This window comes from Bos indicus x Bos taurus, chromosome 25, assembly GCF_003369695.1.
Source record: "Bos indicus x Bos taurus breed Angus x Brahman F1 hybrid chromosome 25, Bos_hybrid_MaternalHap_v2.0, whole genome shotgun sequence".
Lineage (NCBI taxonomy): Eukaryota > Metazoa > Chordata > Mammalia > Artiodactyla > Bovidae > Bos > Bos indicus x Bos taurus.
In genome coordinates, this window is record NC_040100.1 from 42116071 (window position 1) to 42142519 (window position 26449).

Here is a 26449-nt window from a genome sequence, read left to right on the forward strand (position 1 = left end):
GCCAGAAGCACAGCCCTGTGCTCGCCCTGCTTCAGCCTCGGCTGCTCCCCGACGGCCCAGCAAGGGGTCTCCTCCCGACTGCCCGGGAGGACCTGGCGCTCCTGCACCACGCGGGCGGCTGCGGCTCCTCGGCGGACAGCGGGGCCTCCACACGAAAAAGAGCGACAAAGACTCCCGGGGGTAACCGGTTTAATTCAAACTGGGTGCCCCTCAGTGTCTCCCTGAGCGCCCCTCACTCTGACCCGGCCTGGGCAAGCACACTGGCCAACAGAGGGGCAGAGGCCGGTGGGCCTGGGGGGACGATGGAAGGATGGGGGCTCGGCTGGCTGGCAGCACGGACAAGCCGGGGCGCAGGATGCTGCAGAGGGTCATCCGCCAGGGCCACTCCCGCGAGGTGACGCCCCGGACTCAATCCTGGAGCTGGGCTCTGGGACAGGCTTCTACCTGCTGACCCCTCAGACCTCCCCTGCAGCCCGGCCTGACACCCAAGGGCACGGCTGTACCCTTCAGTGGGGGCGGGCACATCTCTGCCCCCAGCGGCCTCTTCTCACCCCCGCCTCCCCCACTCCACCCCTCGAGCACCGCGGGGTCCATGGCCTGGCCCACCGTGGGCCTCCCCATCCACCCTTGTCCTCTGCACCCCCAACCACCTTCTGGACGCGCCAGTCTCATTCCCGACCCTGCTCACATAAACTCCCTGGCACCTCCCCCCAACCCTCGTGCCCGCACTAAAGGCATCTCAAAGTGGCTGCAGCCCCTCGAGCCCCGGCCCAGCCCCCTTCACGGTCGCGGCTCCGCGTCCCCTCAAGCACCCCCCATCCTCCCGCGCAGGCCTCTCCCTGGGCTAGGCTCCACCAGGAACGCTCCCCTCTCGACCCTTCACCTCACAACAAAGGTCACCTCAAAAGAAGAAAAGAGCAAGCAAGAATAAACCGGGGCTTCCCTGGTGGCTCAGGCGGTAAAGAATCCACCTGCCAATGCAGAAGATGCAGGTTCGACCCCTGATCTGAGACGATCCCACATGCCGCGGAGCAACTGAGCCAATGCGCTGCGACTACTGAAGCCCCTGCAGTGAGAAGCCTGTGCATCGCACCTGCAGAGCAGCCGCCCTCCCTGCCCCTGGTCAGGACCACACCTGACCTAGTCACTGCTCACAGCACCTGTGGACGGGCAACGCCAGACCCTCCCCTGGACAGAGGCCTGGAGCAGGCGGGTGTCTCGCCAGGCCCCAGCCTCTGGCCTCCACACCCCCTCTTCACACCCCCGCCCCCGGGAGCCTCAACCCTGCTGCTTTCCTGAGGTCTCATGCATGACTCCCGCTGGCCACCATCGCCCGCAGGGATGTCCTGGAGAAACAGGGAGGCGTTTCCGGAAGCGCAGCCAGGGACCGTCTGCTCCTCCCTTCGGGACCTGCTCTGGACCCTACGGCAAAGCCCTGGAATACACAGCGAGCCCGGGTGAACCTCCTCAACTACGGCAGAGCCCTGGAATACACAGCGAGCCCGGGTGAACCTCCTCAACTACGGCAGAGCCCTGGAATACACAGCAAGCCCAGGTGAACCTCCTCAAATGGCTGCGACTCCAACTGCAAAGTAGGAACCTCCACTTTGCCAGCACAAAACTCGGTCTCCTTTAGGAGTCAGGTACACGCAAAGTGAACGTGGTGGCTGGGGGTACAGTGGCTTCTCTCCCAAACGTCACTGACCACAGCACAGCAACACAGTGGAATCTTCTAAGCTGCCAAGAGCCCAAGTTCATATTTATGGACTTTGTCAACACATGGAGACTTTCACACACATACGAAACACAGGTGAGAAAGGCTAAACCAAATCACCTGCTGACCTAGATTAGAAAAAGCAAGAGAGTTCCAGAAAAACATCTATTTCTGCTTTATTGACTATGCTAAAGCCTTTGACTGTGTGGATCACAATAAACTGTGGGAAATTCTGAAAGAGATGGGAATACAAGACCACCTGACCTGCCTCTTGAGAAATCTGTATGCAGGTCAGGAAGCAACAATTAGAACTGGACATGGAACAACAGAATGGTTCCAAATAGGAAAAGGAGTACGTCAAGGCTGTGTATTGTCACCCTGCTTATTTAACTTACATGCAGAGTACATCATGAGAAACGCTGGACTGGAAGAAACACAAGCTGGAATCAAGATTGCCGGGAGAAATATCAGTAACCTCAGATATGCAGATGACACCATCCTTATGGCAAAAAGTGAAGAGGAACTAAAAAGCCTCTTGATGAAAGTGAAAGAGGAGAGTGAAAAGGTTGGCTTAAAGCTCAACATTCAGAAAACGAAGATCACGGCATCTGGTCCCATCACTTCATGGGAAATAGATGGGGAAACAGTGGAAACAGTGTCAGACTTTATTTTTTTGGGCTCCAAAATCACTGCAGATGGTGACTGCAGCCATGAAATTAAAAGACGCTTACTCCTTGGAAGAAAAGTTACGACCAACCTAGATACCATATTCAAAAGCAGAGACATTACTTTGCCAACAAAGGTCCGGCTAATCAAGGCTATGGTTTTTCCTGTGGTCATGTATGGATGTGAGAGTTGGACTGTGAAGAAGGCTGAGGGCCGAAGAATTGATGCTTTTGGACTGTGGTGTTGGAGAAGACTCTTGAGAGTCCCTTGGACTGCAAGGAGATCCAACCAGTCCATTCTAAAGGAGATCGGCCCTGGGATTTCTTTGGAAGGAATGATGCGAAAGCTGAAACTCCAGTACTTTGGCCACCTGATGGGAAGAGTTGACTCATTGGAAAAGACTCTGATGCTGGGAGGGATTGGGGGCAGGAGGAGAAGGGGACGACAGAGGATGAGATGGCTGGATGGCATCACTGACTCGATGGACGTGAGTCTGAGTGAACTCCGGGAGTTGGTGATGGACAGGGAGGCCTGGCGTGCTGCGATTCATGGGGTCGCAAAGAGTCGGACACGACTGAGCGACTGAACTGAACTGAACTGAACCCTCACACCCCACTCCGCCCTGGTCACTGGATGGCAGCAGAGCAGACAGAAAGGCCGGTGCCTGAGCCGTCCTGCCAGGCGCACGAAGGAGAGAGAGGGGCTAAGCGGAGTTAAACAGGGATGCGTGAGCTCCTCTCCCTCCCTCCTGAGGTCCAGGGAACTCAGGCTCCAGAGGAGAGGTCCCAGGGCTCGGCAAGACGCACAGGGGCCAGCAAGCAGGAGCTCACAGTGGAGGACACAGACACGCTAGGCAGCGGAGCGGGTGCCGGACGGCCCAGCGCCACGCGTCATCCCCGAGAAGCGAAGCCTGGTCCAGAGTCTGCCTGGGGAGCCCAGGCCCGGGCGCCAACTCGGGAGACGCAACCACAGTTGCTCCAGGAGGTGGGAAGTGAGCCCCCCAGAGCTCCAAGGGGTGAGCAGACAGTGAGGTCCAAGCAAACAAGCCAGACAGGATGGTGGACAGGTGTGCCGAAAACTAAGCAAAGGACCACTAACTCCAGGAAAAGCAAAAAGGTGCGTCAGAAGGGAGGTGCGGTCACAGCTCACAATCGGGCCAGCCGTGGGAAACGCCTGTAGTCAAGATAAGACAAAGCCAGATGGCCACTCAGGAAGGCTGCGGGTAACTGCACTGACGAGAGTGGGGCAGACAGAGGGAAATGTGTGGGTATACCTCCCGCAAGGAGACATCGATGAAAAGAACCTGGAATGGGGAAACAGCACTGTAGAGTGAATGGTGAGGAGCGGGCGCGGGGCGGGGGTGGGGGTAGGAGAGCACGGGACACACCACAGCAGCACAGAACAGTCAAACGGAAACATGGAATTAAAGTAAGGACCAAACACACGCAGCAGGCTGCACCGAGGGCAGCGGGCACGTGTCAGGAGGAGCGGGCCACGTGGACGGACCTCTCCGCCGGCGTCCTGCCTCTGGGCTCTGCTACCAGACGGAGCAGCAAGGGTGGAGGGCAGCCCTGAAGCCTCCCCAGTGCACCCCAGGTAGACACGGGGGAAACCAGTGTCGGGATAAACTCAGCAGGGAGGAAAAGAGGGAGGTTAAGATATGCCTGGGGGGGTGGTCTTTTAAGGGAGGCAAGTATTTTCAGAACCCCCAGGAGGTGGCTCTGCAAACATGACCCCAAGACCAGGCCCAGCAGCACCGCCAGGAACGTGTGCAGGGCGGGCTGCTCAGACCAGACCGAGCAGACGCCGGGGGGCCCAGCAGCCTAGGTCCATAGGACCTACCGGTGACTCTGAGAGTGTAAACCCGGCCACCAGGCCACAACACAGCCATTTCAGGAGCGCAGGTGAGACAGCTGTTCTCAGCCAGGGGTCCAGAGGCCGCAGGACCCCAGGGTCTGAGAAGGGAGGCAGTCTCAACACTCTGGGACGTCCCTTCCTTTCACCCCTCACACTTTCTCTGAAATGGGCCGCGGAGTTCTCCAGCAGCTACATGACATGACAGACGGCTCACAGAAGCGGATATTAAAGAAACCAGCTCTCTTCAATCAAGCCAGACATTTAGGAGACTTGCCCCAATGTTAAACAATGCCACTCTCTCACTATTTTAGAAAGCAGTCTTTTTTCCAAAATATGTCAGTAATGCGAACATGTAATGGATTATTTTTCAATGAATTAATAAAAAGACAGTTTTTGGGGGGTTTTTTTTAGGTTCAGTTTCTAATACAGCAAAGACCAATAGAAATAACCCGCACAAACAAAGGCTCTTTGGTACTAACACCGAACAACACGCAGGGGCTGAGACAACTGATGCGTCAGTGGTCTACGGCGTCAACAGCCTACACACACACACACACACACACACACACACACACACACACACACACACACACACACACGGAGACTCCTGACCATCACTTAAGGTCACAACACACACTGTACACCTTTCAAGGCTTCCTACACCGCCAGCAATGAGAACAGGCAACTCTGTGGCTTAGACCAGCCCCACCAAGTCCACTTCGCTGCGCTGTGTTGATACCTAAACCCAGAGCGAGCGAGCCTCAGGACTGCCTCGCACAGCTCCCGTCGTGCGTACACACACGCTCCACAGCAGCACCAGCCATTTCCACAAGACAAAACACAAAGCGGAAAATACATCAACTACCCCAAAACAGAAGTTATTTTCCGGTCCCTGAGCATTTCTAAGCTCCTCCCACACAGGTGTGCAAACACGGGTTGACCCCACTGGGCACTGTCACTAGAGAGCAGAAGGGGCTCTCTCTGAGGGAACCTGTGGGTGAACAAGATGTTCGCGTCCCTTTGGGGAGTGGAATCTCTTGATAAATAAGAATATGGGGGACTTCCCTGGCGCTCCAGTGGCTAAGAATCCGCCTTCCAGTGTTGGGGACGTGGGTCTGATCCCCGATCGGGCAACTAAGCCTGCGGTTGCAACAACTGAAGCCCGCGTGCTCTACAGCCGTGCCCCGCCCATACACCAGCAGAAGGCGCCCCCGGGTGCTGCAGCCAAGACCCAGCACAGCCCAGGTGGTGCCACGGTGAGAGCACGCCTGCCAGTGCAGGGGATGCAGGTTCAGCACCTGGATCGGGAAGATCCCCTGGAAGAGGAAATGGCAAGCACTCCAGTATTCTCGCCCGGAGGTCTCTACAGACAGGAGCCTTGAAGGCCGTAGTCCATCAGGTTGCAGAGAGTCAGACATGACTGAGTTGCTGAGCACACACACATATATATATGCGATTTTATCATACAGCTATTCCTAGTTTAAAAGGAATTTTAGTTTCCCATTTCTTTCTTTTAATTCACCTGGCTGCGTCAGGCCTTCGTTGCCACATGCAGAGTCTTTTAGTCCTGGCATTCAAACTCTCAGGTGGAACAGATAAGATCTTAGCTCCCCAAACAGGGATCGAATCCAGGCTCCCTGCCCTGGGCGTGCAGACCCCCAGGGAAGTCCCTTAATTTCCCATTTCAACCACTGTATCAAAGAGAGGTGTCACCTGATACCCCGTGTACTCGACGAGCCAACAAGTGACAGAATGGGGGCTGAGTCAGGAAGAAGGAAAACCTGTCTGCGCAGGTATAATGTTCCTTCCACTTGTTTGGAAATTCAGGAGTTTTTGGTTTCTTTTTGTTGCTTGTTTTAAGGATTGGTAAAAGCCACACAATCGAACTTTCCCACAAGATGAAGTATAGGTTATCATCGATGAACTTCCCATACTGTATTTTTCGTTTTTAGTTTGCAATATGCCGAGCTTGTTGAAAAAGTTCAAGTAACACCTGCACCCCCTTCCCAGAGTCAGCAGTGACTGGCGTCTTCTCACGGTTGCTCTCCGTCTCTTTCTACACACCTGTGCTCTTCCTGTGGCACCACTGAAAGTCGGCCCCGGACATCCAGACACCCGCCTGGTTATTTCCGCCTGTACCTCCTGGCAACAGGGACCCTTCTCCCCCACAATTCAACACTATTATGACCCCAAGGAATTGAGCACTGTTACTAGCAAGTGTTACATCTAGACTCAAACTTTCCCAATCGTTCCAGTAATGGCCTTTCTGTTTTTATTTTCTTTTACTCCAGCATGCAGTCAATGACAGGCTTTATGGTCATGACCCCTTAGTCTTCTCCAACCCAGTTCTCCCTGTTTAGGACATCTTGTCTAGAACGCTGACACTTGAAGGGTCCAGGCAGCTGTCCTGTGGGCTTCCCTGGTGGCTCAGAGGTAAAGAATCCACCTGCGGTGCAGGAGACACAAGACACATGGGTTCAATCCTTGGGTCGGAAAGATCCCCTGGAGAAGGAAATGATGACCCACTCCAGTATTCTTGGCTTGAGAATCACACAGACAGAGGAGCCTGCTGGGCTACTGGTCATGGGGTCGTGAAGAGTCGGACACGACTGACTGTAGCATAAGCCGCTGTCATGTAGATGCCCTATACTATGGCTCTGATTCTTTCTCATTACTTGACTCAGTTCAAACATTTCTGGCAAGAATGCTGTCCCTCCCACTGGTCCCACGGAGGGGCACACAGTCTAAGCAGGTCTGAGTTTGACTGTCTGCTCAAGGCGGAGGGGCTGGACTCCTCCAGTGTAAAGAACTCTCTCCCCTCTGTGAGCAGTCATCCCTGCAGACAGTTCAGTCTGTGTGAGGATTTACCCTCCCCCCACCAGCCAATCGCTCACACGATGCTTTCTGACAACCACTGATGATCTTGCCTGAATCGGCTATTCCCTTGGTGAATGTCTAATCTTCCAGACTCTACCTGAACTGGCAGTTGTCCATAAGAAGCCCCACGCACCCCTCTGGAGCACCCCTGTGACTTTCACTCGCTGTGCCGTGGACTCCCTAAATTCACTGTATCCATTATTGTCATTCTTTTCTGTGCTCGAAATGCCCAGATCTGTCCATTAGGAACCCATTCAGGCTGCTCTTTTTCTGACACGTCCCCATCAATTTTTGATCACTTCCTTGGTTTCTGGTACAAGATAATCCAGTCTTACACTGAAATTCCCCTGCCCAGAATCTGGAATACTTTATTTCTCCAAGGATCCCAGATCCCCTTAGTGAAAAATGGTGTTTGGCAGCCAGGATCTAGGGAGCAGACGTACTCAGTCCTCCTGGGGTGTCACTGCCCCAGGCCCTCTCAGGAGCGTGTGTTCACCACGCATTCACACTGATGCCTCCAATCTGGACCCTCAGACACCAGTCCTTCCCACCACGTTTCACTTCCTTTCTCCCAGAAAACCCTGGCTCCCAACACCAGGACAGGTGCTCACTTGCTCCACCCTAAAACACGGCCCGAGTCGGTTCAGAACTACCCGGACCTGTCAACAACTAACCTAATTTGTAGTACGTTTCTCCGTCATTCTTTCTTTCTTCTGACTATACCCCACTAAAGGAATACAGAGTACTACTGTGTGTGACTGGAATTACGCTTTCCTATGTGGTTATGTTATTAATAATAATTCAATATACTGATACTTCTAGGTTCATTTGCTTCCATTTAAATTCAATTATTCTTTTGTTCTATCAATGCGGCTATATTTTTTCAAGATGTAGAATATTTATATGACTCAGAAAGTCAGAATGATATAAAAAGGCATACTCAGATAAGTTTCAGTCCCACCCAGATCCCTCACCCCCCGCCCCCACCTACTTGGATAAGTTATTTTAATTAGTTTCTAGTCTATCCTTTCTAGGTTTCTTTCTGCAAAGAGAAGCAAATACACATTCCTTAACAAACTGAGGGCTTCTCACTGTGGTGGCTTCTCTTGCTGCGGAGCACGAGGGCTCCCGGGCCCTGGAGCGCAGGCTCAGGAGTTGCGGTGCACAGGCTTAGTTGCTCCTCGGCACGTGGGATCTTCCAGGACCAGGGGTTGAACGCACATCTTCTGCACAGGCAGGCGGATTCTTCACCACTGAGCCCCCAGGGAAGCCCCATATTATGCATGTTAATTTGCACTTTTTTTCACTTAATGTATCTGAGAAATAACTCTGGCAGTTCACAGGAATCTCCCTCTTTTATTTTTGCAGTCGCACAGTTCTCTGCTAAGGGGATTGCACCTTGGCTCACTCATCCTGGGTGGACGTTTCGGTTGTTTCCATTTTACATCACAGACAGTGCTGCAGGGAACCACCCTGTGCATCTGGTGTTTTGCCATCTGTGGAGGCACACGCTTGGGGTAAATGACAGGAAGTGGGGCTGTGCTGTGCAGGACAAGTGTGCACACGGACACTGCCTAGCTCCCCTAGCAGGACTGGGCCACCCTGCACCCCCACAGCTGTACTAGAGGGCGCCTGCTTCCTGAGGGCCTCACAAGACGTGCTCAAGCTTCACGTATTTGCCACAAGTGAGAAACTGCCCTGGCGATTTTAATTTTCATTTCTTCTATCGTATGTGAAGCTGAGCATCTTCTCATATATTTGAGGGCCATCTGTATATATTCTGTGAATGTCTTCATGTTTTTTGTTCATTTTTCTATCAGTTTTTGGTCTCCTTTCCCTTTGACTTTTAAGAGTTTTTAAGATTTGCGTGCATGCGCAGGCCACTTTTTAAAATATAAATTTATTTAATTGGAGGATAATTGCATCACAATATCGCGTTAGTCTTTAAAACATACATCAACATGAATCAGCCACATGTATGCATACGGCCCCTCCCTCTTGAACTTCCCTCCCGTGTGTAGACCACTCTTAAAGTCCTCATTGAACTTGGTACAACGCTGTTTCTGTTTTATGATTTGGTTTTCTGGCCCAGAAGAATGTGGCATGTGGCTCCTCAACCAGGGATGGAACCCACAGCCCCTGCAATGGAAGGCAAAGTCTTTTTTTTTTGGAAGGCAAAGTCTTAACCACTGGACCCCAGGGAAGTCCCAAGAGTCTTGGTATCTTATTGAGAGCTTCTACGCCAGAACACTGGGGACAAAGGGGTGCCCTGGGCCAGCTGGGCCTCCTCCCGCTTCTCCCAGACAAAGACGGCACTCCTGCGTGGGTGTGGTCAGGGGTGCACCAGGGGCCTAGCAGAGCCAGCCATCAGCTCGGCCAGAGCCAGGAGCCCAGCCACCCTCAGCTCAGGTCTCTCCTGCAACTCACAGCTCCAGCCTCTCTTCCATTTGTCAAGTGAGAAAAATACCCAAAGTGGCTGAAGGATTTACAGGTACTTTAGTAGGCTTTCAAAGGAAATGCTAATCTCTCTCATCAGTGTAGAGTCTTCCTTTTATTGCAGCTCAAGCAATCTATGAATTAAACTAAAATTACATTTCACTTTATAAATATATAAACAAGGTCCTACTTATAGCACAGGGGAACTATATTCAATATCCTGTGACAAACCATAATGGAAAAGAACATAAAAAAGAACATACATGTAAGACTGTGTGTGTGTGCATATGAACGGCTTCCCAAGTGGCTCAGTGGTAAAGAATCTGCCTGCCAATGCAGGAGACGGGGGTTCAATCCCCAGGTCAGGAAGATCTCCTGGAGGAGGAAACGGCAACGCACGCCAGTATTCTTTCCTGGAAAACTCCATGGACAGAGGAGCCTGGCAGGCTACAGTCCATGGACTTGCAAAGAGTCAGATACAACTGAGCAACTGAGTGCACACACACAAACACACGTGTGTGTCTATACATATGTATATATATGTATATGTGTATATATATATCTCTCTCTACTGAGTCATCTTGCTGTATAGAATAAATTAACATAACACTGTAAATCAACAATACTTCAATAAATTTTTTTCAACTTCAATAAATCATAAAATTTTAAAAATAAACTATATATGATTAATCAATTCACTGGCAGGAAGCTTAATCTAAACAAGATTTATAAAAATAAATAAATAAATAAATAAACAAGATTTATAAATGTCCCTGGATTTCTAGTGACAGTGAGAAAAACACCCGTAGGTACTGCAGGTCCTAAGCCACTGTCCTGCTTACTGACCAGTGATTTAAAGCAGTGAACGTCTTTACAGTTCTGAGCAATGCCTCTGGTCCCAACAAATAAACCACTGCGAACAGGCTAAGCCAACAGGTGCCAGGACATCATTCGTAACTGGAGTCTTCAGTTTTAACCTGGTTAAACTTGTTTAAAGAAAAGTCAGAATAAAGTGTGTGAAATAAAAAAGAACAATGAATCATGAAAGCCCCCGACAGCAACATCACTGGTGAGCTCCCCACACTGTGGAGCCCTCGCTCAGAACAGGGACGCGAACGGGCAAGCGTGCTCTGGCTACAGCAGGACTATTTATTTACCTGTGGGGACTGAAGATTCTAAAGCTTTTTGTCCAGGTTTTTTAAAAAATTAACAGAAGAAAAAGCAAAGTAGATCATTTAACAAATTAGAATTACAAGAGTTGTATATCCTTAAATCCTTCTGAAGACATGGGCCATTAGAAAAATAGCTGAGATTTCAAGAAAAAAGCTAAAAAATATCTGCAATTTGAGAAATCCCAAGTGATCAACATACAGTGTGCAAAAGGACTTAAAATAATACAGAGTGACAGTGCTTCCTGTGTTTACAGCTAGTATCACTAAAATGCTATCGGCCCTCCATTCGTCTCGTATTTTAGAACATCCATCCAGGACACCCTGCCCACAATATGTCCCTGCAGGAAGCAGGCTACTCCAGGCCTGCTGCAGCCAGCACAGGTGACCGATCGGCACAAACAGGACACTGGCTTATCGTTAGAGCTGGGTTTGAAACAGAGAAAAATATGCCACCTCGAGATTGTAACCAGAGTAATATTAGTACCAACTTTTCAAAAACAAGTATTAAACATTTAGACAGAGAAACAAAACTGTACCTGCTGAAGAAATTTCTTTTCCTCCCTAACCATGACATGGAACCAATCCATGTATATATATGGGGGCGACTAGTCTCAAAAACTTCCGAACTAAAAAAAAAACAAACAAAAAACAAAAAACTTCCGAACTAACAATGCAATCAGTGCAGTTCTTTTCCTAGGAAGTTCCTGGTTACATCACATGTTGATGTAAGCTCAGTGCCAATCTTCAAGAGCATAGGCGTGTTCTAATATGTATTTCTCCAAATATCAACAAAAATTAACAATGCATCTTCAATAAGCAACTGAACATGTTCAATGTCTCATAAAGTTTTTAAGCTTACTAGAAAATCTGAGTTTGTTTAGATATATTTTGTTTATGGATCTAAAATCTTAACGGAGTCAAAGTAAACAGGCAAATATTTTGTCTTCAAAGTTTACTTACATTTTTATTCCTAAATATGAGAATGAAATTTCTTTAATAGATTCTTTTCTACACTGCTTGAAATTCATGGCATGGGTACAGGCACTACTTTTCAAAATAACTGAAATAAGTAACAATAGAAAAGTTGGCCAATACTTCAAATAAAACCATCCCACTTCCCAACACACACTCACACAGTGAAAAAATAATTTTTTAATATTTCCTTAAAGATTTTTTTCTCATGGACAACTTTTACAGTTAAAATCACGGTATACATACAAATCAATTTATATACAACTATTCATTTATATTGATAACCTACGCTGTGGAAACTTTGCAATTATCATAAAAGTACTTCTAAGGGCCACCTAACAGTCTTCAGTGGGTATCCAACTCTTCTGTCTGATATTTCAATTACAATTACTGTTTTGACCCTGTATCCAGAATTTAAATGAAATAAGTGTTTGAAAAGGAAGCAACCCATAACTTGGTGCCCTTTACAACCTGGTCTGGGCTGGAAGAAGCACAAGCTGGAATCAAGATTGCCGGGAGAAATATCAACAACCTCAGATATGCAGATGACACCACCCTTATGGCAGAAAGTGAAGAGGAACTAAAAAGCCTCTTGATGAAAGTGAAAGTGGAGAGTGAAAAAGTTGGCTTAAAGCTCAACATTCAGAAAACGAAGATCATGGCATCCGGTCCCATCACTTCATGGGAAATAGATGGGGAAACAGTGGGAACAGTGTCAGACTTTATTTTTCTGGGCTCCAAAATCACTACAGATGGTGACTGCAGCCATGAAATTAAAAGACGCTTACTCCTTGGAAGAAAAGTTATGACGAACCTAGATACCATATTGAAAAGCAGAGACATCACTTTGCCAACAAAGGTCCGTCTAGTCAAGGCTATGGTTTTTCCAGTAGTCATGTATGGATGTGAGAGTTGGACTGTGAAGAAAGCTGAGCGCCAAAGTATTGATGCTTTTGAACTGTGGTGTTGGAGAAGACTCTTGAGAGTCCCTTGGACTGCAAGGAGATCCAACCAGTCCATTCTGAAGATCAGCCCTGGGTGTTCTTTGGAAGAAATGATGCTAAAGCTGAAACTCCAGTACTTTGGCCACCTGATGGGAAGAGTTGACTCATTGGAAAAGATTCTGATGCTGGGAGGGATTGGGGGCAGGAGGAGAAGGGGATGACAGAGGAGGAGAAGGGGGTGACAGAGGATGAGATGGCTGGATGGCATCACCAACTCGATGGATGTAAGTCTGAGTGAACTCCGGGAGTTGGTGATGGATAGGGAGGCCTGGTGTGCTGCGATTCATGGGGTAGCAAAGAGTCAGACACGATTGAGCAGCTGAACTGAACTGAACTGAACAACCTGGTCAGTGTATCCCACATGGAATTTAACTCTTCCTACGTGTAAGAGCCTGCACTGGGAAAATGCCACACATGACTCTGAATCTCCTGGGGACAAGTTAGGCTTCCATTAAAGCACAGCTGGCCCTCCGTATCAGTACGTTCCACAGCCACGGGTTCAACCAACTTAGGATCAAACACTGTCGGCGGGGGAAAAGAAATCCAGAAACTTCCAAAAAGGAAAACGTGAATTTGCCACCTGCTATCAACTATTTACATAGCATTCACATTGTAATAACAACTGTTTATGCAGCATTTATGTTGAATTAAATATTATAAGTAAAACAGAGATGATTTAAAGTACCTGGGAGGGAAAAATTTAAAAACAACAAATTAACAAAAAGAACACTGTAAGTCAACTACACTTCAATAAAAAATTATAAAACAAAAAAATAAAGTATATGCGAGGATGTGTATAAGTTATATGCAAATACCACATCATTATATACAAGGGACTAGAAGCATTTGTGGATTTTGATATCCATGCGGGGGAGTCCTGGATCCAGTCCCACCCCACCCCTCATACTGAGGACAAATGTATATATCTGAGATCTTCAATTTTAAAAACCAGGTCAAAAGGCAGGTTCGGAACAACAGACATGGAATGTACCATTTTTGTACAATGAAGCATCATTACATATATTTTGATTTACATATTAAATACTTAAGGAGTCATCTCTGGATGGTGGGATTATAGGTGATCCCTATTTTTATATTTTGCTTATTGGTCTTATTTTCATATTTTTAAACAATGAACATCTATAAAAAATAATTTAGCTTTTCCCCACTAGGATCTCAGTTGTGTACTTCTATACAATTAAGTGTGTATGTGTGCGTGCGCACAGAACAGTCTGGAAGGAAATGCACTAAAATGCTAATGGTGTTTTTCTCAGGCTAGTGGGATTGTTAGTCATTTTTTGGTTTGGATTTTATATCACTCTGTATTTTCCAGTTTTTAGAAACAGTAAGCCTGTGTTACTTTTATAACATAAAAAATTGTAAGACCCTAACAAAATTGCCTGTTATCCAAGCACAGAAAGGAACATCATCTGCCTTTTAGCAATTCCTCCAACACACAGGGCCAGACACACACACATCATCAGCTCCCACGTGCACCTGCCACGCACACACGCTCATTCTCACACACACGCAAATCCAAGCCTAGGACTGGAAAGGACAGTGGAACAACTGAAAGGTGTGCCCAAACGTCCTCAGGGAGCTCCAAGTGCCCACCAGTGGAGGACTGAAAAGAAACGAACAGCAGGGAGACCCCTGTGCGTGGACACCACCTCCAGCAGCCTCCTTACTGAGGAGCACAGGCAGGGCCCACAAGGTTACTGAAGGGCGTTCCTGTTCCAGTGTGCAGAGCTCTCTGGAAAGGACCCTAGGCTGTCTAAATGCCCAAGTGAGTGCTGTCCTGTGAAAATAACCTTTACTATTATGATGAATTTCTTTGAAAGGTAACACTGAAAGAAACCAATCGTTTCTCACAGTACTCTTATTTTACAGTACAGTTTATTTTACAATTTCTTCTTTATGATAAGTTGGTGATAATTTTTACAAAAGCATCTGTCCTTCATCATGAAAGGGTCACATCCACAAGGCATCTTCAGAGATGGTCGAGGCCTTAAAGATAAGCTCTTGCAACTTGACAACCGGTGCCTGGGCACATCTGACTATAAACTCCTGGTCAAGAACACACAACCAGAAAGCACCGCTGTAGTTCTTTCTCCTTTCAATTCCTGCCAACACTGTATTATATTACACCACACCTGATCTATCACCAGATGAGGTAATGAGAACCAAATACACCATGACACTGCTAAAGAGAGAGGGTCACAAAAGCCGTCTGTATTATAAATGGGAACGACTTCTATTAAAAATTCAGATAATCCACTTAAATAATTCAAAATGCTTCCTTCATAAACAGATTACATAAAAGATACTGCAAGTGCTACCTTTGACAGTTTGACAATAATCAAGTTGCTATCATCAAGGACAGTAATGTGACCAGCCTAAGAGTCTCATGCACTCTGTATTTTGAAATCTCAAGGTAGAAAGTACAAATACTTATGGTCTTTATTGCTGTGTGTTCCTACAATTTAAAAAAAATATGACTGTTTTAAAAAGAATTATCTTCTAGAGATAGACACGGAAATATTTATGGGTGACATGATATGTCAGGTATGTGCTTCAAAAGTAATCTGGGGGTGGGGAACAGAGAATTTACAAGTGAACAAGGACTTTGGAAACTGAGCGATGGCTTGGGTGCAGGTAGAGGGTTTCACCAGACCTCTCTCTATTCTTAGCTATGTCCAAGACTTTCCATTTTTAAAAATTAAAAATATTGATCAAGGTAGAATTCTTCACTTTTCTCTAAAATACTTCACTAGCAAAGAATATTTCTTCTCTTTGCCGTATTCCGACACCAGACTTGGAAAAGGAAGTCTGAGTCATAATAAAGGCTACCAAAGCTTCAGTTCAGTTCAGTCGCTCAGTCGTGTCCGACTCTTTGCCATACACACAAAAATCAGCCTTTCACTACCCTGTTAATTATCTGCTCCTAAACAAGAGCTGCCCTCCACCATCCCAGGAAGCTCCTCCAAGTCCGGTATTCAGATCACACCCAACTCGGCTTCTTCCCCAGCTGTCCTGGGAGCAGACGGAGGGGGCGGTGCCACTGCAGACCTCCCTCACTCGCCCACTCCCACCAAGTCCTGAGTCATCCTGGACTCACCCCTAAACTCAAGATTCCACCAGGAGCTCCCTGAGCAAAGAATGTCAACTCAGTTCTACTCTGAATAATATTTAGAAGTGAAATGAAGTCGCTCAGTGGTGTCCAGCTCTTTGCGACCCCATGGACTGTAGCCCACCAGGCTCCTCTGTCCATGGGATTTTCCAGGCAATAGTCCTGGAGTGGATTGCCATTTCCTTCTCCAGGGGATCTTCCCAACCCAGGGATAGAACCCGGGTCTCCCACATTGTAGACAGACGCTTTAGCATCTGAGCCACCAGGGAAGTCCAATATTTAAAAAAACTCAGCCCCAAATAGCAACCTAAAGTTTTTCCCACTGTGATCAATAAGAATGTCACAACAAAAGGTGATTCCCAAATGAAAATGATTTTATGATAGTCAATAAAATGAAATTTTGTGGGATTAAAGTTTAGGGCCACAAAACCTAAGAACTTGGGAGCCATCTAAATGTCATGAGCGTAAGACCTAGTCCCTGTTTCAACACTGACAATCTGTGAGGCCTTGGAAAGTCACTTAGCTTTTATGGGCCTCCAGTTTCTCACCTGTGGGATGAATCTCTTCCACGTATGACTGCCTCAGAGAAAGGCTGATGACCCAGGGAAAACACAAATGAGCTTCATATAAGCTATAAAGCACCGCATCAAAGTCAGAGTACGGTAAAGAAGAACAAATGTACCAATTCCCTAACATGCTTGATGGGTATGATGAGGAAGCGTATGTGTGGAGAGAAGATACATCGTTCCAGTGAAAAACAACTGGGGATGCCCAAGGTGCTCTCCAGCTGGGGGGCAACAAAGAAAAGCTTCAAAACACCTGAACCATTGACCACAACCCATGTGAACCATGCAAGCAAGACACTGTCCAGCGATCACAATCCAGGCTAATCTCTCTCATTAGACTTACAGAGGGTCTAATGGGCACGTCTCTATCTCTGCCCATTAGCCTAAGAGATGGGAGACCTGTCCTGGGCAATGTCTTCAAACCAGAGCTACACACAAGCGTCACACTGACCAAGAGGTCAACATTCAGGATACCCATATGGACACGTCCGGACTGAAAACTCAACAAGGAGCCCTGACGCAGGATGACCCAGTTCTTTACATGACTGCTCAATGGACACCATGAATACTCAAGGGGCACAGAGATCCTGTATAAAAGTTCTTAATGTTCTGGCGGAACCCTACATACCAGGGTGTCAATTTTACCTCTTGGCTTAAACATGCATATGTACCTCAATGTATCTGAACGCCCACTTCACAAATATTCACATGTATGAAAAGTCAATTAAATACAAACACTAGCAGACCAGCCTTTTGGAATGTCTCATCACTGAACAATGTATTTAATAGAACACCTGTCACCTGTGTGATGTCTATCTGGGATAACAGCAGGACACACACAGCCACGCTGTTGTCTCCACCTGAACTTTCGTAAGCTCACCTTCTCCCAGAGCAGCACAGCCCTGGCAGCGGCTCGGGACCCTCTGCCCTGTGCATTCCCTCACCTGCCCAGCACCTCACCTGTCCTACAAGAGTGGAGGTGGATCTGATGGAGTTCTGTGGAGTCTGTATTCACCGCAGTGCTCTAGGGTTCATCCCTCTCCCTTGGCACAGAAGGTAAGGAAGTGAACATTTTTAGCCTTCACTGTCTCCCAAATAACGAACCTACCTAGAATACAAGCCAACCATAGATGGTGAAGTAACTGCGTTCAAAATAGATTATTAATATGATCTTAAGCATCCAAGTGCAGCCTGGCCTTTGCAGACAGGAGTGAATTACTTCAGCCAAACCGAACTTGGGCTCTCAGTTGGGAGACCTGCTGGCACCTGTCCATCCGGGGGGCACTTCTATGCAGCAGACAGGGGGCATGTCCCCAGGCCAGGAGCTACCCTCAATTTAGGAAAGATTCAGCTGTGTGGCTTGGGATGGCAGGGAAAGAAACTGACTCCCGAGAATAAAACCTCTTTAAAGGGGGAAGACGTGCTTCAGCGAATTCAGCTAGAGGTGAGGGGAGAAGCGGTGAATCAGAAGAGAAGCGGGACCCCTGGCCTCCACTGCACTCCACGACCAACGCGCGGGCTCGGCCCTCACGCGGCGAGTTACCTGCTCCGCCCCGTAGACGGTGGCGAACTGGACGAAGTCCTCGATGCGCACGAAGCCGTCCCCATCCCCGTCCAGGGCATCGAATACGGCTCGGAGGCGGGGGCTGTCCTCCGGACATCCCGCAGGCTCGCTCGTTAGGGGGTGAGTCTGGCTAAAGTCAGAGGGCCCGTCCGGGTCCCCGGGACCCAGCTCCAGGGCCGAATCGCCCACCTCGGGCGCGGCGAAGGAGGGGAAGAAGTCGACCTCGCCTCTCAGGTGATGGCTGCGGCTGAAGTCCTGCGCGCGGATGGATGCGCTGTGCCCGGGGCCATCACCCTCCGGCTCCATCGTCCAGGAAAAGAACGGGCCGAGCTCCGGCAGGGCCAGGTCAGGGTCGGAGTCGGGGTCGGGGTCCCGGCCCGCGCGCTGCGGCCGCCGCTCCCATCCCGGAGATCGCCCGGCATCCACGCCGGCCGCGGGGTCCTGCGGGCCGAGCCCCGGGCTCCGGGCGGGGGCGGACGGCGCGCCGGGCCCTCCAGGCTCCGGGTCGGGGCCCGGGCCGCCCGCGGGGGAGGCCGGCCGGCCCGGCTCCATCTTCATGGGCGCGCCCCCGGCCGCGGCGCGAGCCCCCGAGGCCAGTGGTGCTGCGGGCGGCAGACAAAGGCGCTCAGGGCGCGGCGGCGGGCGCGGGCATCCCCGCGGCGGCGCGGGCGGGCGCGCGCGGGGCGCCCGGGCTGCTCCGGCTGGCTCTCGGGCCCTGCTCCGCCCTCGCCCATCTTCGCGCCGCGCCTCAGCTGTCCTCGGCCCGGCGGCGCGGCGGGCGCGGGCCCATGGCGGCGGCGGGCGGCCGAGGGAGGTCGAGGGGCAAGGCGGGACGGGACTCTGAGGCGCGGGACGCTGTGGAGGGGACCCTGAGGAGAAGAGCCCCGAGGACGCGAAAGAGGAGGATGACGACGAGGAGGCGACTGAGGTACCGGAGCGCACGCCGCCGCCCTCGCCCCGCCCTTCGCCAACCTGACGTCAGCACGTCGCGCCGCCGGCTGGCCACGCCCCTCACCGGCCAGGTATAAAGGCAGGCTCCGGCGCCGCAAGGCGGCCAGTGTCGCTTACCCTCGGGTGGGGACCCGGAGGCGGGCGTGCTTGGAGGCTGCGGACCCGGGCGTGACGTCACCGACCCACGCGCGGGGCGAATGGACTGAGTGCTGCTGGCGTAAAGCGCCCCCACAACACGCAATGAACGCGATCCTGAAGGGGCGGGGGACGTGCACGTGGCACCCCCAGCAGACGCCTGCTGCGCGGAGACACCCGCCTGAGTATGGAAGGGCCTTGGAAATGCGGTCCATCCCTAGTGACCGAAGGAACGCGTGGCCAAACACTGAGACCGTTTTTAAAATCTGTGACAAGTGTTCCCCCCCGCCCCCCCCGACAGGCTATCCAGTGTTCGTCGCCAGTGTACTGCCAGGCCTCCCAAGCGCTGCGGCAGTCTTTGACAACTGACATCTGTTTCTCTAGATGTCACTGTCGTCAGTGGGGACACGGGCGCCAGAGAGCAACACAGGCACCTTGCAGCAGGCATAAAAGTGGAGACATGCAGATGGGAGCCCGTAAGCTGCCAGGCTCCAGGCAAGGTGCATGTAGCATTACAGGCTCCATTTAGAGCCCGTAATAAGATGTGGGGGGAACGCACTGCCCCGCGTACTGTGAGGAGCGGTGTGTTGGTTAACTGAGTAATCTGCCATGACAAAATCCCAGGGCATGTGGCCCCAGTGTTTGTGAGGCTGGCATTGGGAAAAGAAGGGTGAAGGAATACCCCCAACCCAAAAACTATATTCTCAGTTTCTTATAAGAGCTCTATGCTTTCATGAGGAAGATACTGCACTCAAAGGGAAAAAAAAAAATCACCTCCAGGAACTTCCCTGACGCTCCAGTGGTAAAAAATCCACCGGCCAATGCAGGGGACACGAGTTCAATCCCTGGTTCAAGAACTAAGATTATTCATGCCACGGAGCAGCTAAGCCCGTGTGCCGCTACTACAGAGCCCAGTGCTCTGGAGCCCATGAACCGCAATTACTGAGTCCTGGAGCCATAGCTACTGAAGCCCACTGTCCCTAGCTGCTGCTGCTGCTGCTAAGTCACTTCAGTCGTGTCCAACTCTGTGCAATCCCGTGGACTACAGCCTGCCAGGCTCCTCCGTCCATGGGATTTTCCAGGCAAGAGTACTGGAGTGGGGTGCCATTGCCTTCTCCGACCCTCCCTAGAGCCCATGCTCTGAAACAAAAGACGCCATCGCAATGAGAACCCCAGGCACCGCAACTAGAGAGTAGCCCCCGCTCACCGCAGCTGGAGACAGCCTACAATGCAACAACGCAGAGTCCATGCATTGCAATAGAACTCAGCACAGCCAGGAAAAAAACCATCTCCAGTTTTGGTGAGAATCTGAAATTGGACTGATGCCTTTGGCCAGACACAGCTTTTAAAGGTAGTTATAGTGATGTGTCAACTTTTCTAAATAAGGATGTTAGCAGGGGGAGGTGAAACCAAATGAGGCAAGGGCTGCACCCCCAAGGAAACAGCTCTCTTGCTGCTATGCCAGTTCCTGAAAAATCTGCATGCCTTGGCTGGCCAATGTACCCAAACAGAAGTCCAGCATGGAGAACACGCACCTTCCTGCTTGGATCACTTCAAGAGACTCTGTCCCTGAAACATTAAAGGTGACAAGTGCCTGGTCAGTCATTTGGACCTCTAGCATCCACGTAGACATTTTCCATCTCTAACATTCAAGATGAAATGAACCAGCTCGAGGGAAGCAGGCTCTGCTGCCGTTTTGACCTGCTCCTCCACGCCCACCCCATGCACATTTTAATTTAGCCATGTAACAGGTACACAGAAGAGGAAGGGAGAGGGTGGGGTGGGTGCAGCTCACATCTGTTGGCATTTAGGCCTGAGTGAGTGTCTGCGAAAACCTCCCTCTATGAGTCCTTCTTTTTGAAAGGTACCTGGGATAAACACGTATCTTTTGGAACTCTCAAGCAAATGGGTCTCCTTGATCCCTTGTCCCTGGTGACCTTTGACCTATGGAGAAAGATGGGAAAAAGAAGACCAGCAGGGTGACTCAGCAGATTCCTAGCACAGAACTGTTGACAGGGGAGCAAAGGGAAAGCAGGTCAGGAAGCCTCAGTGGAAGAATGCACAGGTCTCCCCTGGGGAAGGGCCTCTCCACTGCCCGGGTGAGAGCTGGCCATTGACAGCAAGGGGGTAGGGGGACGACAGACAAGGCTAAATCTGATCACAAGTATCTCTTATTTAATGCACATCTCAAAAAAAAAAACAAACAACAACAACAAGAAACACAAAAATTATAGTGGACATTACATACGTTTCCCCCATTTTTGCTAGTCTGATGAACTTAAAATGGCATCTCATCTTGCCTTATTTTAATTTAGCTGAATGCTAGTATGGTGGAGCATTTCTTGCTATGTTTAGTGACCAACTGGTGCTGCTGCTGCTGCTGCTAAGTCGCTTTCGTTGTGTCCTACTCTGTGCGACCCCATAGATGGCAGCCCACCAGGCCCCGCTGTCCCTGGGATTCTCCAGGCAAGAACACCAGAGTGGGTTGCCATTTCCTCCTCCAATGCATGAAAGTGAAAAGTGAAAGTGAAGTCGCTCAGTCGTGTCCTACTCTGTGCAACCCCATAGACGGCAGCCCAGCAGGCTCCGCCGTCCCTGGGATATTCCAGGCAAGAGTACTGGAGTAGGGTGCCATTGCCTTCTCCGACTGACCAACTAGGGTCTGTGAACTGCCCACTTGTAGCGCTTGCCTGTTTTTCTTTTGGGTTCTCTGACTTCTTCTTTAGGGAAATCTCTCATCAGTTTGATATTGCAAACATCTTCTCCCTGCTTGTGACCCCTTTGTGATCTCTGTTGGAGAAGATTAGACATACATCTTTAATTTTTAGTAGTCAAACCCATTATTTTTATCCTTGGTGACTTTGCTAGTAAAAAAGAAAAGATCGACTTTTCTATAGCTGGTGCCAGTTGTCTGTACAGAAACCTTACAACTAGATCCCGAAGTGACATCGATACAAAAAATAATTAGAGAAATCAAACACATAAAAGCGGAAAGTGAGGGAATCACCTGGCAGTCCAGTGGTCAGGACTTACCTCTCCCAAGGGTGCAGGTTCAAACCCTGGTCGGGGAACTAAGATCCTGCTAGCCATAAGGTGTGGCCAGAAAAAAAAAATAATAATAAAAACTTTAAAAGCTTTAGAAGACTTTGAAAAATATCTTTATTATCTTGGAGCAGGAAATTTTCTTACATAAGAGTAAAAACTGCAAACAAAGAGAATGATTTGAACTTAAATACATTAAACTTTCCATAAGTAAAGGAACACAAATCAGATTGAGCAGGGCTGGGGGAAAGGGAAATTAGTTGGAGTGAAGGAACTGTTTCATACCTTGATTGTGATACCTTGGTTCTATAACTGAAAGTGTTTGTCAAAATTCACAGAACTGTACACTACAAAGAATGAATTTTACTGTATGTAAATTACACCTTAGTAAAGTTAATTTTAAAAACTTCGCTTTCTGTTTGACACAAGACACATCATAGATTGGTGTCTTAGTCTGCTCATGGTGCTATGACCAAATGCCATATACTGAGTGTTAAAAAACACATTTAGTTTTCACAATTCTGCAGTCAGGGAAGTCTGAGATCATGATGCCAGTGTTAACCTGAAACAATTAAAAAGCTGGCTATTTAACAGCAAAATGGGTTTATTCCGAAGCAGCAAAGATCTATAATTGGAGACATGCAAATATGGCCAGCAAAGGAGAGGAACTGTTTTTATAGAGGAGAAAGAGGGGGTTGGAAGAGGCTGTTATAAACAAAGTGTCCATTGGAGGAAACTGGGAGTTCAGAGTGCAGGGACTTTTCACTGGCTGAGTTGTGACAAGCTCTCATTGGCTGGACTGTTGCTGAAGGAAGAGAAATTGTTGCTTCCTGCTGCTGGGTAGTGTAACAATGGCAGATATTGGGATCTATGTTGTTGAGTGGTATGTGCCTGAAAGCACCCCCTTCTGGCAGCCTGGCTCTATTTTCATGGAGCTCCCAAGTTCAGGAGGAGGGATCCCAAGGTCAAGGGGAAGCATCTGAGCTGGCCAGGGGTGACCCCAGTGCCCCAGGGAGGCCTGGGGGTAGCCCTGGCGATGCCAGCAGGAGAGGGCAGAGGTCTATTCCAGAGGAAGAAGGGACCTGCTGCAGACCCGTGATGGGGTCACAGCAAGGAGGACCAGGGCCACCAAACAGCCTGCCCCCCGGGCACCCCCGGAAAGGGTTCTAAATTCGGCTGTGGCCCACGCCCCTGCTGTCTGTCCCACCTTCTCCCACAGAAGAGGCTGGCCTCGCCGTCCCGGCCTGAACCACCATCCTGGCTGGGTAATCTAGGGTGAGGGGCACAGAGAGGCAAGGGGCTTTCCAGGCTAGAGGAGAGGCTTTGCAGGCGCCCAGTGTGTTTGTCATCTTAATTGTGGTTCAAGGACGTGGACGGTCAGAGCTCTCCAAACTCTGCTTGTCACTTGGGCGCGACTGTCAAATGCTGATTATACCTGTCAAGCTGCAAACAAGAACTGCTGGCCAGATATTTTCAATCTGTGATTTTGAAAACGACATAAGCATTTTGCATGGGGTAAGCACACCAAGAGCAGGGTCGATTTAGATCTAGATCACACCCACCCTCCACAGCTCCTGCAGCCAGGGGCGCAGTCCACACTCGTGTTTACCGATATTTATTCAGGGGGGATGGGTTTTTTCTCACATTCAAATTTAGTAAAGTACATTTCTTAGAGTAAAAATAGACCATGAGTTTGTAAGTCACAATTTAACTCCTCCTGAGGCAGCCGAGGTTTGGATGATTTCCTTAACGTCTCACTCTGCAGTTCCTGTGACGACAGGCATCTCCAGTCCTTGTGGTGCCCACGTCGACACCCTCCGAGCCTCCCCTGCACCCAGGATCCCAACCCGTGTCCCGGGAGGGGTGCCGAGGACCAGACTCAGAGGTTTGTACGCAGATCCAGGATCTCCTGTTTTAGCCTCAGGTCATGGTTTCCAGAGGTGAAGATCTGGAAACTTACCAGAGACGTGGCCTCGCTGAGTGATGCAGGGAGAGATGCTGTGTCTCTTCTTTACCACTCTCCTCCCATGGGGTAAAAATTGTCCAAATTACACATGATGGTGGAAGAGTTAAAAGCAGATTTCTGACATTCCTTATTCCTTCTTCGGCAGACTTCTGTCAGTGCTATCTTCGGCAAGATGCTCTGATGTACACATGCGATGAGGTGCCCCGCCCCCAGATACTCCAAAATTTGGAGATAAAGTTATCCTCTGGGACTTCAATTAATGAACTCCATGCCCTGTCCATAGGGTCGCAGAGTCAGACACGACCTGAAGCAACTTAGCACATACTGATAATGCGTCACCTAGGAAGTGAAGCAAGTCAATCAGTAAATAAGAGACTAAAGAGTTTGAAAACCCTCTGTTTGCTGACAGAGTAAAGTATGTCTGATCCCAGAGACCTGAACCAGAATGCAGCGGTACATATGAAATCCAGGGAAGAAGCTGGTTCCCCAAGACACCTAGGACAGAAGAGTCGAGTCGGATGGAAAAGTGAGCAGGGAGCCTCTGCCATCTCTGGCTGGGTCTCAGATTTTGCCAGCAAGGGGACCCAAGGCTCATGTAGTCACACACACACACACTCAGCACACTGGTCTGCACATTGGTCTCTAGTGATTGTGTCTGGTGTGAGTCAGGACCCACATGGGATGCCTGCTCACATGCATTTTCTAGAAGTGCTGGGAGCTGCCAGGTTCATATGGTGCAATCAACCCTTGTGTGTGTGTGTTAGTTGCTCAATCATGTCTGACTCTTTTCAACCCCATGGACTGTAGCCCGCCAGGCTTCTCTGTCCATAGAATTCTCCAGGCAAGAATACTGCAGTGGAAAAAAAAAATATTGCAGTGGGTAGTCATTCCCTTCTCCAGGGGATCTTCCCGACCCAGGGATCGAACCCGGGTCTCCTATATTGCAGGCAGATTCTTTACCAGCTGAGCCCCAAGGGAAGCCTGAAATCAACCCTTGGCCTCCTTTATTGAGCAAGAGCCAGACCCTGACCCAAACTGGGACCCGTGTCTGACCAAAGGAACGCTGGCTGTCTCTGCAGCGGGCTGGGTCACAGCTTGCACACAGGGAGCCTGACAAAGACCAGACGAGGGGAGGGAGGGTTCACAGGGCAGATGGAGGTGGGAGAAGGAAGACCCCAATCTCCAGCTTCATCCCCAAGCTCCAGAAGCATCCCCCACCCCGGGAGTCTGAGAAGGTCCCAGGATCTCCCCCTCCTTCCCCTCTAGCATCCAGCAGAGACTGGCCCAAGTGCCCAGAGGGAAATGCTGGAGGGGGCCCACACTCTCTCCGCAGCCCGAGAAGCCCCCACCCCAGAGGGCCCCTCGGCCCTGCCCAAGAGGACATGGCTGCCCAGTTGCAGCATGACTGGGCCTCAGGGCTGAGCCTGGGGCAAGCAGGATGCCTGCCTGGACACGCAGTCCCAGGCGAGGGCTTGACCACTGCAAGGTGAGCTGGGTCTGCCCACACAAGAACCCTGCCCAGAGCTCAGCGTCTCTCCCTGCATCACTCAGCGAGGCCACGTCTCTGGCTGAGAGGAAATTCAGGAGGGCCAGTTGTGCTCACGCTGGCCCCCAGCCAGGGCGCCGGGCAAAGGGCTCAGTGTGCATGGTGGGCGGACTGCATCCGGTAAGGTCAGCCTCAGCCTCTCAAGTCTCCTCCTGCATCAGGTGGCCTGGCCCCGGCCGGTCCCACAGGGCCCTCTGGGCCACCAGAGACCAGTGGGGAGGACGCCACCCAGGGACCCAGAGCCAGCACTGCACAGCCTCCAGTCCTTTCGAGGTGACCCAAGACAAAACACTGGCAAGCCAGTGCGGTACCAGGTTACCACGGCAACAGGAGGAGTGGGCTGGGAAACTCTCCAAGACTATGCTTATTTAAGGCAACTTTGAGGTTCACTGAGCGATGCCTTGGGAACACCCAGCATGACTCCACACAAGGGTGAACAAATTGGGGTCATTCATATATTCACTCAACAGTGTGTGCAGCGGGAGCAGGGGCTGGAAGGCTGAACCCTGGTGGTGGGCAGCCTCTGCTGTGGCTTAATGTTTTTATGTATGATACAGGCTCACCCCACGGCAGGGGGACTTGGAGTGGGCGGGGCCTATAAACCAGCCTCCGCAGCTGAGATTCATGCATGAAAAATGAGACTTCGTTTCAGTGAACCTTTCTAAGAGAATTTTAGAGATTGTTAAAGAAGAAGGGGACAGTCTAGTTCTCTGCCAATTGCCACCAAGTTCAAGTGCCACTCCTGTGTTAGCCGGTCACCATGTGCACCTGGCCTTCCTTGCCAGCCTGTCCAGAGCCCAGCCAGCAAGTGACAGGTGCCAGGCATGCCTATGACCGAGTGCCCCACAGCC

At 50.0% G+C, this 26449-nt stretch overlaps 1 protein-coding gene across 1 annotated transcript in view; it reads right to left on the bottom strand.

Moving 5' to 3' along the window:
• The window catches only part of RAB11FIP3 (RAB11 family interacting protein 3), a 59502-nt gene extending 40971 nt beyond the window's left edge, over positions 1 to 18531 (bottom strand). Inside the window, exon 1 of the mRNA XM_027527740.1 lies at positions 17938 to 18531. Within this exon, the coding sequence (XP_027383541.1) occupies positions 17938 to 18516 (579 nt within the window). The 5' untranslated portion in view covers positions 18517 to 18531. The remainder of the gene's footprint in view (positions 1 to 17937) is intronic.
• Positions 18532 to 26449: the final 7918 nt, after the last annotated feature.